General features: G+C 42.6%; 2 protein-coding genes across 3 annotated transcripts in view; both read right to left on the minus strand.

Annotated features, from left to right (window-relative positions):
* Positions 1 to 17,121, minus strand: part of LOC126565137 (40-kDa huntingtin-associated protein) — a 342,010-nt gene that overhangs the window by 125,841 nt on the left and 199,048 nt on the right. The gene's annotated exons all lie outside the window — the stretch shown is intronic.
* LOC126563998 (centaurin-gamma-1A) overlaps positions 1 to 17,121 on the minus strand; it is a 168,167-nt gene that overhangs the window by 33,838 nt on the left and 117,208 nt on the right. Inside the window, exon 1 of one of the 2 annotated variants that reach the window (XM_050220892.1) lies at positions 3,244 to 3,429. The exons of the other annotated variant lie outside the window; for it this stretch is intronic. Within the exon in view, the coding sequence (XP_050076849.1) occupies positions 3,244 to 3,412 (169 nt within the window). The 5' untranslated portion in view covers positions 3,413 to 3,429. Of the gene's footprint in view, positions 1 to 3,243; positions 3,430 to 17,121 lie in introns of those variants that run through there. 2 annotated transcript variants of the gene reach the window in all.

The raw sequence follows: 17,121 nt of genomic DNA on the forward strand, positions 1-17,121 counted from the left end.
CAAGTAGAACACAGAGACGATCACGTTCTCGACAAAAAAAGGCGAATGAACGTAAAACTGCTACCGAATGGTTGCCTTAAGCCGAATGTAGCTGGCAAGTCACGTTTAGTTGTTTTTTTAGCAGGCGATTTGGACGACACGGACGGTTAATACCGAGACTCCAAAAGTAGAGCTCTCAGTCAGGTGAACCCGCAAGTAAAACAGAGGAAAAACACTTCTGTGTGTCATTTTTGGATAGCCATCGGGCGGCTCTAAAATAGCTCCGTATGAATAATACACAGCTGTACAGTTGAATTTAGGGCTACCGAAAAAATAGGAAAAATGGTCGGGTATTGAAATCCTTTCCAAATTTGGACACACAAACAGACAATCGATAACGGATTGCTGAGGGCTTATAGGGTAAAGCAGGTCAAAACGTTGTTCGCAACATGCTGCAAATCCTTAGAATACAATGCCAATGCAATGAATTTCACCACAGCGCGCTAAACAGTTCCTGAACCGCATGGACCCGGTAACAGTGGGCTAAATATGATTCCACCGTAATGCGTTTCCAAGGACAGGAAGTCCACACGGACACCCTGAACCAAGATGGTACCCCCTTTGTTACACATAGTAGGGAGTTTGATTACGTGCCTTTACGTGCTAGAACAATTCCTTGCGGGTTTCCTACCCGCACGTGTCGATGGCTACGTAACAAACACAGCATAATCGCGTATGCGTAACACATGCGCCATGCGAACAAAATGGACAACAGAAGGAGAAAAAACCTCTCCAAAGCCTCCCACATTTGCATCACGAACCTTCCGTTAGAAACGTTCGCTGTGCCTTTCTGGATACATTGTTCTGTTACCTTCCCACATTTGTCGCGAAAAGTAGCCTTATAGTTTGGGAGAAAGCATTCACCTCGGCATGACATCATCTGTCACATGGCCAAGGTTAGCCTTTTGGACCACCATCGATGGAGCGATACCGGTATTTCTGTGCCGTGCCGAAACATCGGAAAAGATATGACGCAAGACGAATCGAAGGAAAATTTCGAAAACTGGAACATATAAAATCGATATGAGGAAAATATGTCGGTCAGGTCGTAAATTTTCTTCCACCTTCCGGTGTACGGCGATGCATCCCTCGGACACGCAGCAACAGAAGTTGCGGAGGACGGCAGACTTTCTTACCGGGCACGGTTAGAATTTTACCGACACCGAACAGAAACCGGAACCAGACTCACTTTCACCCTCGGAGAAATGCTGCCAGCGCTACGGTTGAAAATTTGCAACGGTCAGCTGATGCTGATGCGAGCCGGGTTGAGGAAAGCGAACAAAATGTGATCTCTGTAACTGAGTGTGAAATTTGTTTCACACCAGCTAGAAAGGAAACTGCCCCCCGGGGTGAGTGTATTGTGTGGACACAAATATGCTTCTTCTCGGATGCATCATTCGATTATCGGTCTGTTTAACGGGTGTCGAAACAATGCGCCTCGCATAAAAGACCTTTGGCGAGCGTATTAGGCAAATGCCGCTCTGCTTTCAACTCCGACCGGCGACACCAGCCGGGTGTGGGTTTTACGGTTGGCTCCGGGAGAAAGCTAGCGATGAAACAATTGCCAACAGCTGAGATGAGCCGCCCGTGTTACCACTGGTTGATGTTGCCACTGACATTGAAGACGCGCTTAACTTTCTTTCAAGGTTATTTACGCGCCGGGCGTGAAAGGAAAAGCTTCATCGTGTGTAAAATTTCGTTCCTTTCGTACAGTTCCCTCTGCGCCCGTGGAACGCTTCTCTTACACGCATGGGAAATTGGAGCCGATCGCGTGTAAAGCAACGTTCGGTTGCTGTGCATGAAGTGCATGATTTTGGGGCGAAAACGGTCCAGGGAGCTGATAAGCGCCGCAGTGCTCTAACCGTCAATGGTTGGGTGAAGTTCGGTACACGATGGTACGATACGGTACGGTGAAGGTTTTAATCTTATCTTTGGTAAGGTGAGTAGTGCAAAAAAAAAGGGCCTATCAAAATAAAAACCACACCTAGTCGAGAGGTGTACGTGAACTGTTTTTTTTTTTTTTGTACTTCGAGTTGTAGATGCATCGGACTTTGCTGGGTGCTTTTTAACAACAACACCACACTGTTATCAAAGATACACATGATAGGAAAGTACGTTTAGAAGGGGTTTTGGCTGTAGCGTGTTGCAAACAGAGCGCCCTGAAAGTAGCTCTTTGTTATTAGTTTTTGCGTATTAAAATGCATCCCAAGCCTTTTCGCGTCGGAACGCTAGCGTATTAAGATGTTTGTTTAATATGTTTAGCTTTGTTTAGATTATTTATCACGTTTAATCAAAGAGCTACACTGTTTCTTTTCCTAGCGTTAATTGTTGTTCTCAATGTTCATCATGCATTGTGTGTGATAAAATAAAACATAAATGATTAAATCACAAAAGAGAAGCACGTCTCGCTTCTATATCTCATGCTTTTAATTCGTGCATCCAGCATATCAGTTTTTCGTTTCACTTTGCTAGTTTTTGCACATGTGTTTCCCTGCTTGGCTGAATTTTACTCTCACTCCATTCCATAGCATTGCATCACCCTCGCATACCCGACCGAGTCGACATCATAATCATCATTTCCGTCCAGACTTGTCTCGCCAGTCGAGAGTGAAACATGTGGATTCCATCTGGCAGTGGATTGATATACAAATTTTCATGCACAGAGTCGCATGTTTACGATACCACGACATGGGTTGCTTTAGCCACTCCACGAATCTAATCATCTCGAAAAGATGAGATTGTGTGAAAGACTTCCACCAAAAAAAAAAATGAACATCTAAAAATGGCAACAAAGTATTATCGAACCATTGACGGGACGGAATCCATTACGAAAAATGACATCCCCACAGAAGGGGACAATACACAAAAAAAGCGGACCACTATAAGCACGGTGATTAATATTCATTAAAAGTGCCATTTACGATGACACCTCGGCAACATCATCACCGCGTGGCTGATGGCAGCGAGATAACCGCGTAGAAGGCGTTTGTCCTTGAGAAGTGTGTTTGGAAGTACACTTTTTTTTGTTGTTGTTGTTGGTTGGCTCCCTGCTGGTCGCAATTTGTCATCATACAAATTGCTTATTTTTGGCAAAACGTTCCACTTTTCTTCTTGTTCATCCACTCTTTTTGGCACTATCAGTAGGCAAATCATGTCAACGATCTATAAGCTGGGCAAGATAACACTGTAGTGCGTTTTAATTACCCGATTTTCGCTTCTCCCGCTCCACGATGACAGTTTTTGGGCGTTTGATGCGCAGCGATCGACGTCGGATGGAGCGTAGGAAGGCTTCCGGCATGCGGCTAAACTTTGGCGCTTCCGGTGGTGCCTTCCGTTCGGGCAGGAAGAAATTTTTCACCGCCAGCATCGTCATGTTGTGTGATAAAGATGTGTTTTGTTTTTTTTGTTTGAATGTGTGTATTTTTTGTAGGCACAAGGCTTTTCTGTTTCACTCTTGCGTTTCTGCGTTGTTTATCTGTCACACGTGCCCGATATTTCTACGATTTTTTTTTCTTTCTACAGCACACTAATCACACACACCTTGTGGGCTCTGAACATAAATTATTGGCGTGGTTTTTTATGAACATTTTCTTTGGCTACAAAAAATCAACTTTACAATTTCACAACACCTACACGAACACACATCCGATGGTTGAAAACAGGGTTTTTAGCAGACACTTCTGCACTATTTTCTTTGGCTTCGGTTTAAGCGATGCTTTTTACAGATGTTTTCCAATCTGCATCACAATTTTTTTGGCATACGTAATCCCAGTTTCGCGAACGGTTGTTTTCGGCACGACCTTCACCATACCGTTTGAACTATCACTACCAACCGAACATGCACTCAACCTTGCTTAGAATACACTAGGGGTAGTGGCTTGCTAGGTCTGAACCACCACGTGCGACGTGGCTGATTAATGTCGACACATTCGGATAAATTTGGCACCGTGCACCATTCGAGGTGTTCAGAAGCTGTCACGTTTTTTATTCGCTTGATGCATCATCATCATCATCATCCAACACGACACAAGCGGGTAAACCGGCGTACAAAATCACTCTCTTTGGTGGGTGGTTTCGACACTAAATGGCTCATTGTTGCTATTTCCACATTTTTTACATGAACCTTGTGTGCAAAGTTGTTTGGCAACTAGTTTTCAACATGATCACCACCAAATAAGATCGCCAAAGTGGCATTCACGAAATGGAATTGCACTCACTTCAAGCTATACCCCAATCGCACGACCACAGTAAACATTCTCTACTTGGACGAGCTCACAAAATAATGCACCGAACGCATGCTCTACGGCTGCGGGAACTACAAGTACGTCCGACCGACTCGAAGGATACTGAGCGACTCACGAAGCATGCGATAGCATAGCATGGGTGCGTTGAGATAGGGGTGAAATCGAGAGAATCAACCACCGTTTACGCTCTCTCGTACAACGCTCTATCCCCCTACGAGGATTGGTTGCATTAAGGTTAAGGTTGCAGATTTTCATACATAATGTTTTGTGTACAAAAATGTGATGGAAATAGCTTATTTTTATTTTTGTAACAATTTCACCACATAAGTTAGAGGTCTTAAAGTTCAGTAAAAATTGTTCAGTAACAATGAAAATAACAAATTGGTTGTATTCGATATCAGATTACTACGGAACAAGGCAAGAAAACCCACACATGATAATTGTTGCTGTAGCAAAAGTATCAACAAATAAGTATTTTAACTCTGCGTGTGTGAACTTGAAAACGGAAAACTATTTCAGACACATTTATACAGAGGTTATGGGGCAACCTTTTCTGACTTCTTTGACTGTTAGTTTGCATGGCACTTATCCCGCCGTGGACAATTAATAAAACTTTTGATTTCAATAGAAAAATTTAAAATATTTCACAGTACTTTCTTGTCAAGGGAATTGATCAACTCAAAGTTGAATTAAAATGAAATAAAATATACATTTAAAAAACCTTTAACGTAACGATTTTAAATATACATTCGTTAGGGTTTGCAATTCTGCTTTTATTTTAATGTACGATACAAATTCTTTCATAACTTTTACTGCAAACTTTTCGACTTTCTCTCAGTGAACATAAAACGAAAAAACACTACACCAACCCTGCTCAAAATATCTCATTTTATGCTGTTTTGCTCTCAGATTATGGAACGTACATCATTCTCTCTCTCTTGCTCTCTTTATGTTGAATAACATAAACGAAGGACCGAATTGAAGCGTTTTACGCACTCACGAACGCTTAAGCGTTGCTACACTCACTCACACATGAAAACAATTCGTTTATACGATAGCAAAATATCGCAACATCGAGCCTTTTTTTGCCCTTTTTTTGTAATTAAAAATAATAATGATACGTACGAGTTTGATAAACATAGAGTTCGATAAATTTTTCAAAGAAAATATAAAATTTTGCAATTAAATTTTAAAATTCAATAATCGAATAATATTTGAAAATTATGTTGCTAAGGATAAGATTAAAAAATCTTTACATCGTATAGAAACTTGTAGGAACATGTGAAGTTACTTAAATAAACAAATAAACTTTGTTGAATAAATGGAAGTATAACACAAAACTTCAGCTGACCTGATGCGTTCCATCTCCATGATTTTACCATCTTTCCCATTAAGCATCCAATTCAAATTACGGTGCTAGACTTGCTCTTGAAATAGTCCAACCCAGCTTATCTGTTTTACCGGCTGACCTTTTGAAGCTCAACTCAACCATCGTGTAACTGACTCACGAACCGGTTCCGATACCAAGACGCTTCTGGCCACCATCCGAAAAACAACAACAAAAACAGATACTCTTAGCGCCAGCATAGATATTGCATCGTGCATTGAATTTACATTCCAACAACAGACAAAAAAAACCGTGGAATAAAATCTGGTAGAAATACATTAAAACGAAGCCAACCGGTAACCGCAACAAACAGTCCCACCGTCGTCCGTAGAAAATAAACCGGGTATCGAACGTTCATTACCATATCTGGAAGCCCGATAGTCTTCGCCTACGAGGCAAATACCTCACACAGATTGAAGCCCGTAGCTAGAACGCGCCAGGCTTCCTCATCCGTGGGGTGTAAGAGCAACATTATGCTTTACGATCACCAACCAACCTAGACCATACAGTGGTGCCTTGTAGTGATGGTGTCTTTGAAAAGGAATGAATACCGGATCGCACACTGCACAAGACATGTCAGGTCCTTGGTGAGATACCGCGTGGGTTGCTAGTAGGTGGACATTGAAAGTTATCTTTCGTGGAGCGGTTGGTAAGCGGGGTTCGTTGAAGATTTCTTTTCCGGCTCAAAGCGAAATATCACGTCGTGTGAAGCATAAAAGAATGAAATGGGTAAAGCACTATGCTTTAACATTTAACCCATTAACAGTCGATAAGGTACAAAGAAAAGAGCTTTTTCTTTTTTAAGTTTGAAGAGCGTAGCGGCTTCATACGCTTTTCTAATAACCTGTCCTTTGTAGGAGTAAATAAAGTTCGGTAGACTGCGTAGAACCATAATACGATGTTTATAAATCCAATATACATATATAAGAAACTTACAAGGTAACATCAGCGTGTGAGACGTATCTACTTGAAAACTCATCGTTGTTACATACCTAAAATGAGAACAAAACAAAAACAAGATTTAAATTCCCAATCATCTTTATTAGTCAATCACACAATTCAAAGAAAGCACCTCAGAGTACCCAACAATTACATTGGTAACCCTAAGAAGTTATTAGAACATCTCTCCACAAAACCCGGCTTACATTATGACGGATCTTGAGATATTTTATGCTTAATTACACCGATAAATAGGCTTGGACAGTTCACCTGAAGAATGACCCAAAGTGCAAGACAGTAATATTCTCCGGCGTAGAAGCTCGCAAACCCCTCCGAGAAAAAGGGGTAGCTCGTCGTAAAACATCCATCATGTAATTCAGGGGCGTTTTCTTTTGGTCAATTTGGGCTGGCACAGTGGTTAATCAAATTTAAATAATTACGAGATACACTTTCTGCGGTGGCATTTTCGGCTCTTTTTTGCGAGCTACCTGTATTTACTGCTCGCCACCGTTAAAGCTGAACGGGGTATGAGAAAGAAAGCCATCCTTTCGCGTCACACGCGTTATTCGGTCGCGTAATTAATCTACCTGACGATTCATAATTTATCTCCATTTGCACGATTCGCTATCGGACCAAATTTGGTACCGAGAGTAAGCAGCATGTCAGTGTGAGTGTTGGAAGAAGATTCGTCTCGGCTGATGAGTGTGCATAAAATATTAAGTATCATAATCGACAATAACGGGCCAATCGGTACCGAAACTGGAACAAAATGGTGGTGAATGATTGAAGACGTATTATTATGAAGCATTTCCATCCAAAGCGTGCCTTAAAAGCTTGATGACGACTACATTGTGACGTAAGCATGCTGAGGTGCATATAACAGACGCAAAAGATAAGAACCCAACGGCACAAAGTGGGCTGCCGGTGCGATAGCAGCGGCGAAACATAAACGAAACACAGACAGAGAGCGATGCAAGCACAGCGCATAATCATACCATCGCCACAAAGCAGAAAGTTACATGAAGGTGGCACTGCTTCAGAAAAAATTGGGCTTCAAGAATATGAAGAAAGATAAATGCACTGTACCGACGAGGTAGTGCCGACATCAAGAGAAACACTAGACTGATCTTGGGAATGCATTCGGGTGGTGGAGATGTGAACGAATGAAGGAAATAAATAGGAACTAACACCCTCCCTCATTATGTTGCTGCACATGATAAGAACGCGCGCACGAGGCATGTTCGTACGTGCGTGTAATAAACGAAGCCAACATTAATGAGTCAAGTTGGTAAAACAAAACAAAAAACTCAACGGATGTGTCTTGCCCCTAACATGAAAGGAACAAACACATGCTTAAGAATGGAAATTTATTACCTAGAAAGGTTCCTACACAAAAACACTTAGGAAGGAGTTTTCTTCAACAAGAGTAAGACGAAAAAGTTCCTGAGACGAAAGTGCTCAGAATCAAGATAATTTAGCGGTCGATATTTCTCCCCATAGAGAAACTTTACTCCACGCAAAACTATCGTAAGACAGGGATAATTGTATTCCATTCTACCATGAGACAAAGTTTGGCATATCGATTTGTGATAATCATAGCCTTGGTCCATGGCACGAACAGTGTGTTAAGTGCCTCCGAACTGTATTATGCTTCGTGATTCGACGAACCATATTCTACGAATTCGGATGCAGATAAGAAAAAGCTATTCGTCTGCAAAAGAGAAAGTTTTCCTCAAATCAATAGCTATCAATAATAGTACAGAAAACGGATTTGGAAAGGGTTTGGATTATACATCAGGAAACGGAACATGAAAAGGCGCACACAGGCCCTTGATATTGGCAGCATTCCGCCATTTATCTGTCTGATAGGAAACTAATTTTATTTCTACCAGTAAAGTGTGATTGATCCCTATCTGTTCACCATCGGGAAAGGGATTGTGTTTTGTTCCACCGTGCCGAAAGAGTCAAGAACCAAACAAACTTCTTCGATGCGCTGCATACATCTACCGAATCCACATCGAAAGCCTGTCATTTCCTTCCAAATTTGGTTGTTAATTGCATTGACCTATCGTGCTGCTGCTTTGCGCCGTTCAGATTGATTTGTTTGATGCTTGCCTTTCGTCGATGCTCATTTCTGAGCATTTTTTCCCATCCTTCAAACAGCAACCCTTTACGTAACCCCTTTTCACTGGTGCGTTGTTGCATAAGGACGCATTACTTCATCCGAGAATGCTTATCGAAATCGAAGGTATTCGATCACCAAGCAGCGAAATCGAGCGCGATATGGCAATAAACGCAATCGATTAGTTCCAAATTGATGTACAAACAGTAATTTCATCCTTGCGCAGCTCGTTTATTTTCCACAAGAGATTATTCCTTGCAGGAAAATAGTCAAAGGGAAAACAGCATTCCATCCGTTCTTCGCCTTGGGATGAATATGCGAAATAGCAAGTTTGGCGCATCGAACCTACTAAGCTGAGGCTAAAAAAAATCTCACCATTCAGTTTAAAAAGCGTCCGTTGTTTTTTTTATTACTGTTTCCATTTTCGTTGCCTCCCAACCGTTGTTTCAAGGGGTTGTCGCTTTTTTTTTGTCTGTGAATCGGTGTAGCGCTGCGCGAATGAAGCTATCGATTGACCCAGTTCGGCAAGAACATAAAAACAACCGTCAAAAAGGGTTAACCCATCTCAACGATCTCGCGAAACCATTCTACAACCCTAGCATCCTTACTAAGCCTGGCATCCAACCAAGAAGAACCAATTGCAAGCCAAGCCTGAGTCAAGGACCAAGAATGATCCCAAAGTTGCCGTTTTTTTTGTCTTATCTTTTCAGACGGGTGTAAAAAATTAATTTCACGCAAATTTGTCAGTCGATACCGAATTTTGGATGGATCTGTGGCTGCATTACACGACTGGCGTACGAGCAATGAACGATAAGAAACATTCCTTAGCCAGGTAGGTTCATATACAATCCCATCCTCCTGATGGACGCACTGCCCTTATTGATGGGCATGAAATTTAATTGTGTTTTTGTTGACATTTATGTGAATTTATTTACTTTTCGCAACATCCCGAACCCAGAACTAGACAGTGCGTGCGGTAAAGGTTGAAGTTTTGCGCCGTATCGCGCTCACTCCTTCCAGGAACCTGAACGACTCGATGTGCAATAACCTTTCCGATACAAGAAGTGGCCATAAAGTGTCAAAACGGATCGATTCCAGCGGAACCAACCGATGGTATCGTAAATTTTGGACAGTCTCGGGAGCCGATGGAATGAACGTTCTACCACTACCCAGGCATCACTCTACTAGCATTTTGATGCGCAAAAGACGTCACGCTTCTACAACAGCGTGAAGAACTTTTTATGATGCTTACCACTGCAACTACTCGCCACCAGTTTCCATCAGCAAAGGCCCATTCATCGATGGCTTCTTCACCGCACAGTGTAAGAAATTCATCGCATATTACACACACGCCAAGGGAAGGAAATTGCACGCGAATCGTAAAATTGTGTGATTTATATAGCAGGCCTCCGTGCATGCCCAATCGAACGGCTCGCATAACGCCAGACAACCGAATGGCATTTGGCGTTTATTGCATTCTGCTGCCATCACCTTACTGCACACGCCGGCAATGCTAACCGATCGTCGAAAAAGCTCATGAGAATGTTCGGTAGCCAATATAACCTCTCCCGACATACACATAAAAGTCGGCGGATTCTGGCTGTGCTCTTGTGACCTAGTTTGTGGATAAATTCCTTAGCGCTGCGCTATATCCGCATCCGGGATGTATCTGTGCCGGTGGCACACAGTGTAACACACACAAGTCGTAATTCACTTCAATCCCCAAGGGTACGAGACATGAGCAAAAACATCAGGAAATTGGAATCCAAAGTTACCTAAGAGGTTATAATCTTTTATGACTCGGGAATGTGGAACGTTGTCCGGAGAAGGTACTTGCACCAGAGGCTCAAGTTTAGTCGAGACACATTTTCGGGTAATTGTTATTACGAATGTTATTACATCGCATACTCCATGCAAACTCTATGCAAACGATGATGAAGGTTGAGCCGAAATCGATCGAAAGGCTTGCTGTCGTAAACGTCAATATCCCGTGAGTATGAGAAGAATGTTGCTACATTTATGGAGATCGTCGCAATCATTGTACCACAAGTGTTATAAACGGCATGCACTGACGCTTAATTATAGGGACAACATGTAGATCGTAGCACCTGGAATGTCAAAAAAAATGAATGCGACACTTGTTTCAATTTCTAGTTGGAGCCCTTCGAATTTTTAGGAGAATTTCACGCTCTCGTGGTTCATTACAAAGCATCGCTTATCTTGAAATCTACACCATGCTTCTTCTACTGCCCAAACTGTTGTAACGTGCACTTCCTTTTCGATCATTCGTTCGAAACAGAGTTTCACCAATCTTGAGACCTCGTGATATAGATAAAACGAAAACCTTTTTAGAAAGGTATGAAACATCGTAAGTTAACATGACAACCAGATTACGCATGCCGGTTTGCGTGTGGTTTCTAACAAGAAATCTATGCACATGCGTGTGCGCACCGAGGCCTAGTTCCGGTGGGCTTGTGTTAAAGTGCACGCGACGCCGTTGTGTCATCGTCATCTTCAGCGAACCGCCCATGCTGCGGCGAACGGTTTCAGCGTTTCCACCCGCCAGAGTTGCCAGCTTCATATGCGGCGGGAGGTCACCAAACAGAAACGTGTTTCGTCTTCCGGGTACAGAGGTCAAACATATGAAACGACCCCCTTGCAAGACCCCATTTGCTTGGCAAGCTTATCTTCAGTTCGTTATCGTCGGTACGTTGCCGTATCGTGTTAAGCAATAGTTGCGCACCTTCCTTACAGATTAATCATAAGCGCAAGACATCCGACCGGTTTCGGTGGTGTATGTCTGGTGCTTGTCATCTTCACACACACACAAACGCCCCGATGCAGTGTAGCGTGTGTTGTGCCATAATGCAGCAACGCTTTCCGAACCTTCCAACCAGGAAGCATTGCAGAGTCAAACACAGAATCATGCGAAGGAACTAGGAGGAACTCATACATATCGCTATAATGTGTACCTCTGTGACAGGAACGTGTTTATTCAATGCTACACGCTACGCATTTAACCTACGTTGGCGCCTGCTTTCTCCAAAAAATGGAACCATAACCACCTACGGGAGGGAACAATCATCTTATGGCGTGTGGTCTTGACGGGTAAGTACGAAGCAAGTTTCTCCCATCGACAGTCACGAATTCTTGTGTGATGCGCACCGAACATTCGCACAACTACGTGGCTTAATTAATGGGGCACGCGAAAATTGAACCTACCGAACGGGAGATGCGCCATTGGAGATCGTGAGTAGTTAAGAAGAGAAGGCTGAAGGGAAATACATTTTAGCACCAGTACCGGGTCTGGATCGTAGCAGTTGGAGTGCAGAAAGCGGAAGCCCTGATAGCGATTCTTTTTATGCTGATGATCGTGTAGTCCACCAGGAGAACAATGGCGCAAAGAAACAGACTACGAGCATAAGCTGGGAGGCCTCAGTTACCTCTTATCGCTGTCGGTGTTGAGGTTAGCGGACCGCGAGAAAATTTACGATGCTCCACCGATAGCATAACCCTCTCCCATTAGGCGGTGGGTGTTAAAAACTCTATTACGCGAGCATATGAAAGTTCAAACGGCGGTAGGTGATATGATTAATGTTTCTATTTTACTCCTAATCCAGGAAACACGCCAACCTCCCCCAGCAGGTCGTGGCTTAGCAGCGACGGTAGCAGTTCATAATGCTGCGCGAGTAGCCGTGGACAATGCGTGTTTGTTGTTTTATTGTGTTAGCTAGTTGCGTTGAGGAAGAAACTGGCGGCGGTGAGAGGCTTGTTTGAATAATTTATGATGACTCTATTTTAAAGCATGAAATGGACGAAATCAAAGATTTAATTTAAGTTTGCAACGTGGCGAAATGTGTCGAAGGTTTTTTGTGGATTATTTCAAATCCATTTTGATGTTTCGGTTCGTGTCGGTTATTTAAGCAAAACATTAAAAACAATTAACCTTAGTGTAAGAAGATTTTGAGTACAAATATATGTTAGAATGTTGCTTTCACATACTACCTGTAATAATCTCGTAACGTATCTGTATTTTCAGTTAAAATTCTAATTGTCCAATTATGTGATCTATTCGAATGTGTACAAATGACGTTTTAAATTATACCATTTTTGATTAAAACTTCATCGACCACTTACACCTACATGAAAGGGTTCCTTGTTAAACAAAATATCTTATTTCCGTTTTGAAGCGTCCACCACTGATTAAAATCATAATTTTAGATCGAATCCGGATATCGTTCGCGTGACCATACTTAATCAAAACGGTACGCCACTGAGATGTCCTGCAGGCTTGTCATCAAATGCAGCCCTACTGCTATCGCTTGATGCAACATACGCAACGGATCATTAAAATATAATTCGTTACCAACAACAAACATCAAACACCACACATCAAGTATTTCTGCTTTGCATCATGCGGTGGTTAAAAGCCGTCCGCGCTGTCTCGTGTGGTGTATTTTTTCATACATCAACGACCCGTCAGGACCGTGCCTTAAATGGACAGCAGAGTGCCAGGTGCTAGCACGATGACCACCATACCACACCATTACCCTGTAGCTGCATTTCGCTCCTATTCAAGCGTATCCCAATAATCTAATGAGCCCTTCGGGCGATACACCATCATTTCCTCTTCCTTTTCCCCTTCTTCTCTGATGCCACAGCGCCCAAAATCACCAGTTATGCGCTAGCGGGAACCGATTGGTAACGGTTTTCTCGCGAATGAATGGCTGGGCAAGGATAGTATCGGTGAAAGTGAAATGAAAATATTTGGACAATCGGTTTGACCGGTCAGTTTTGAGCAGATCAAGTCCCCGATACTACTGTCCGGGGGGTTTGAGTTTACTAACCCCGCTGGTAGCCCCGGTTGTGCTCACACAGGGGGAAAGGATTCTGCCGAGAGCCGGCAGGCTAGGACGATAATTATTCCTCACCGCAGGATGGCTGCTAAATTGCCATATCATGAACGTGTGCCATTTATAAGCGGTCGACGAGCAGTTATGCCGGCAAAAGTCAGGAAATAAAAAGATGGAAAAGTTTTCCAATGTTATCCCTTGTTGGTGGTTAGATTGTTTTCTCTTGACGATTGGAAAATATCGTTTGATTTTTTGGGGGAAACATGGATTTTTCAACAAATATACGAAACAGACTAGCACGAACCTCTTCTAAGCCTTTTCATTTTATGCTGGTTCGAGATGATCATAAATTTCCCTCGAAAGCAAATAAATTTGCCAAATGACCTACATCTCCTAGCCGCACATAAGGGTAGTTTTATTGTTATGTTTGTTTGTATGGATCGAAAATCTCGAAAATGCATCAAATCGGGAGTATTCAAAATGAGGCAAAACAAATTTTGTTACCGGATATCATAAATCAGGTTCCAACCAATAGGGAACTAAGTTTTTGGTTGTGGGTACCCGTATCAATAGCAAAAAAAGACATTTTTTGAAAAGAATTACAATTGAACTGTCCAATTTTAACTGTTAGCAGATAATCCGTTTGCATCTGCACGAGACATGAGTTCAAGCTATTAAAGGGAGCTCTTTTTAACGTGCGTATCATAACCGAAACATATATGCAATTATGCACCCAAAAAAAGCCAAACTCCCCGTACGAAACCACAGGATACCGGTAAAGGCATCCTCGAAACAATAATTATATATAAAAAACAACACAACCCATAACCAAAACAGAATCAGTGTGATACCAGCAAAAATCCTCGAGCCCGGGAGTCACAAAATGTGACAATCACGTTGCGCCCATGTCACCGGCAATGCACCGCGGGTGATAAAAGGGAGTATGGGTTGCAGTGCGCTTTTTTCTCGCTTCCTCGCCTCCAGCCTCACAGGCACCCGCATTACATTCAACACTGCACGGTCGCTCTGCAGACTAGAGCAAACGATGCGACAATGATGCGGCATTAATACGCGCGAAACCATTACGATGCGTTCCAGGGCGGAAAGGATAATCAGCAGTTTCTTCGTTATGGTTTATGCACTACCCGGTACTAGAAAGCGCCCGGAAGCTTCGGATTTGCCTGTGCACGTGGAAAAAAGACTCGCTCGCGAGAATACCGGGGATTTTCTAATCCTTTCGTTCCACGCAGATAACCTGCTGAGTTTACCCCTTTTTTCTCCCTTAGGACAAAGCATTCTCGTCCGTTTGTACGTATCCTCCCGGTTTGCAACGGATTCATTATGAATCTCTCACCTGGGATAGGTGCATTTTAATTAATTTGATTTGCATCGCCAATAAAAATAATGAGAGCAACGTCTGGTAGAGCAGTGGCAGATAGAACGAGAAAATCAACCCTTAAGGGATCCGAAAGCGTGAGGATCGCGATTCGTGACGGTCGAGCTGGATAACAACAACACTAAAGCGCAACAACCGACGCGAATCTAATGTTGTTTTGTTATTTCTGCTAGTGTTCATTGTTTCTTCCGATAGCCCTTTCACAAACAAACAACTGGCGGCCGTGATAAGTTTAGGGAGAGCACGAAATTATCCGGATCCATTTTTATGACCATCCAGGGTTCTCGTCCTTACGGTCCATGAAGTACCATCGAACAGTGGCCCCTTCGTTCACTACCGGAGCACGTGTCCCAGTGTTGCGCCTTGTACGAAACGTACTGCTGAATAAGAACCATCACTTCTCCCAATCGGTGTACCATAGACTCGAGTGTCCTTATTCGTTTCAAATGGCCGCTTGCTCTAATAATAATCATAATAATAATAATTCCATTTTGTTCAGGTTGGTATGGAAATGGAAACGCACGCCAGTGACGCAGTCCGACCGAATCGGACAACGTGTGGTTTGATTGTTTTAGTGGAGTGTTCTGAATGTTGGACTCACTACGACCCACGGTATGTGGCTTCGGGAAAAGCCTGGAAAAGGATATTAAAAGGATTTACCTTCCTTCTCACGGCACCGCTTCTGGTGTTCAATCCACAACCAGAGAACGATAGAGTTTCTCTTAAAGCAAGAGTTACTGCATAACTGCTGAACTTTTCCCTTTTCGAGCGTTGCTACAGCCATAGCAGTGGAGTAGGTCACTTCTACCGTTGGATGTACTCTCTTTGCCCAGGTGTTTGGGTGTGCAGGTGCTATCTATCTCGAACGAAAGTTCATTTGAATACGATTTATGCAAATAGGATGGAGGGAGCATGTGGTTTTTAGTGTCTGGCACAAAGTGTTTACTCCATTTTGTGGACTTATGGGTCGGTTCCTTTCTAAAAGTATCAAATAAATCTGTTCTTGTGGCCCAGAGTATACAAAGTTTACTTAAGGGAAGTTTACTTTTGTATTTTTATAAGATTAATGGAAGAAACTGGATGAAATATTGTCCAGAAAATAGAAGAAAAATCAGTGAACCTCAGACATCGTCTTACGACAAGCAAGAGTGATTAACACTAGAACCGCCGATGGGACTGTTTTGTCCCATTGCTCTCGAAAAAGGTGTGTTATTTCGATTTCCGTCGTAATAACCCCTTGAAATTTTCTGACTTTTATTAATTTTTAACGATACTTCGAATGCGCCAATACAAAATTGTTTGCCCCACAATTGTGTGTACTTAAAAAAAATCATTTCCAACCTAGAACCGCCATATGGGAAATTTTTGTCATATAGGCAAAATACGTTGTGATGGATGTCAACGAGTGACGGATGTGCATCTGCAAGTCTGGCAGCACTGGCGTGTACTCGTTTTCGTGACAATGCATGCCAATACGACTAGATCAATAAAAGTGAACGAATTTTTTCGCTATCATCAAAAAGCTAGTCAATATAAACACCATTTTTGTACACTTTACCGCAATTTTATTGGTAACATTGGTTCGTCTGAGTGCCCCTATCGCCCACTCTCCACCCAAAGCATCACCTGCTGGCTATTGCGTATTTGGATCCCCAGCACAATTCTTGCAGTTGCAAACAAGTAGCCTACACGTTTCGACTTGCCGGCTTGCTTGGTCGCTGTGTATGCTCTCCCAACACCAGCGCAACTAGTTTGCCAGATGCACTAAGGACATAAAAGCCTGAAACCTTGTTTTTACACTACTCGATCAAGTACAAATCTGATGTAGTTGGCCAAATGTGTAGAAAGTACTCCGTGGAAAGTGTGAGTAGAAAATGGCCTGTTTATTCATTTTTAAATATTCTGAATTTGGCGGGAAACAATGGTTGGGTCTTGTACAAAGGACTTAGAAAAGAAAAGATATCTAACCGGGATTTTCTTTTCCAAGCTAGGCGAAGAACCTGCCAAAGAGTACGTTCAAAATAAGAGCGTCAAAGCTAGTTTGCTTACGTCAGGAGCTTGTGCTGGAGGTTCTCGTCGGCGCTGCCAGGCTCAAATGTGTGAACGAATGCTTCACATGTTATAGACCAATATATAAAAAT

Source organism: Anopheles maculipalpis, chromosome 3RL (genome assembly GCF_943734695.1).
Source record: "Anopheles maculipalpis chromosome 3RL, idAnoMacuDA_375_x, whole genome shotgun sequence".
NCBI classification, from domain to species: domain Eukaryota; kingdom Metazoa; phylum Arthropoda; class Insecta; order Diptera; family Culicidae; genus Anopheles; species Anopheles maculipalpis.